The 657-nt window shown below is 42.8% G+C and overlaps 1 protein-coding gene across 1 annotated transcript in view; it reads left to right on the forward strand.

Annotated features, from left to right (window-relative positions):
- LOC117101746 (salivary glue protein Sgs-3-like) overlaps positions 1–652 on the forward strand; it is a gene marked incomplete at both ends in the record, with an annotated part of 1,005 nt that extends 353 nt beyond the window's left edge. The window contains one exon of the mRNA XM_033241786.1: positions 16–652. Within this exon, the coding sequence (XP_033097677.1) occupies positions 16–652 (637 nt within the window). The remainder of the gene's footprint in view (positions 1–15) is intronic.
- Between the last annotated feature and the right edge of the window lie 5 nt (positions 653–657).

The raw sequence follows: 657 nt of genomic DNA on the forward strand, positions 1-657 counted from the left end.
CTGTCTCTTATACAAATCATCTACTACTGATGCACCAACTACAGAGGCATCGACAACTGAAGTACCAACAACCGAATCATCTACTACTGACGACCCAACTACAGCAGCATCAACTACTGAAATACAAACAACAGAACCATCCACTACCGACGCACCAACAACAGAATCATCTACTACTAATGCACCAACAACCGAATCATCTACTACTGATATACCTACTACTGAGTCATCTACTACTGATGCACCAACAACAGAATCATCTACTACTGATGCACCAACTACAGAGGCATCGACAACTGAAGTACCAACAACCGAATCTTCTACGACTGATAAACCGACTACAGCAGCATCAACTACTGAAGTACAAACAACAGAACCATCCACTACCGACGCACTAACAGAATCATCTACTACTGATGCACCTACAACCGAATCATCTACTACTGATGCACCTACTACTGAGTCATCTACTACTGATGCACCAACAACAGAATCATCTACTACTGATGCGCCGACAACCGAATCATCTACTACTGAAGCACCAACAACAGAGTCATCTACTACTGATGCACCAACTACAGAGGCATCGACTACTGAAGTACCAACAACTGAGTCATCTACTACTGATGCACTAACAACAGAATCATCTACTACTGA

This window comes from Anneissia japonica, unplaced genomic scaffold (assembly GCF_011630105.1).
Source record: "Anneissia japonica isolate Jap-2015-1 unplaced genomic scaffold, ASM1163010v1 scaffold65307_len971_cov78, whole genome shotgun sequence".
Lineage (NCBI taxonomy): Eukaryota > Metazoa > Echinodermata > Crinoidea > Comatulida > Comatulidae > Anneissia > Anneissia japonica.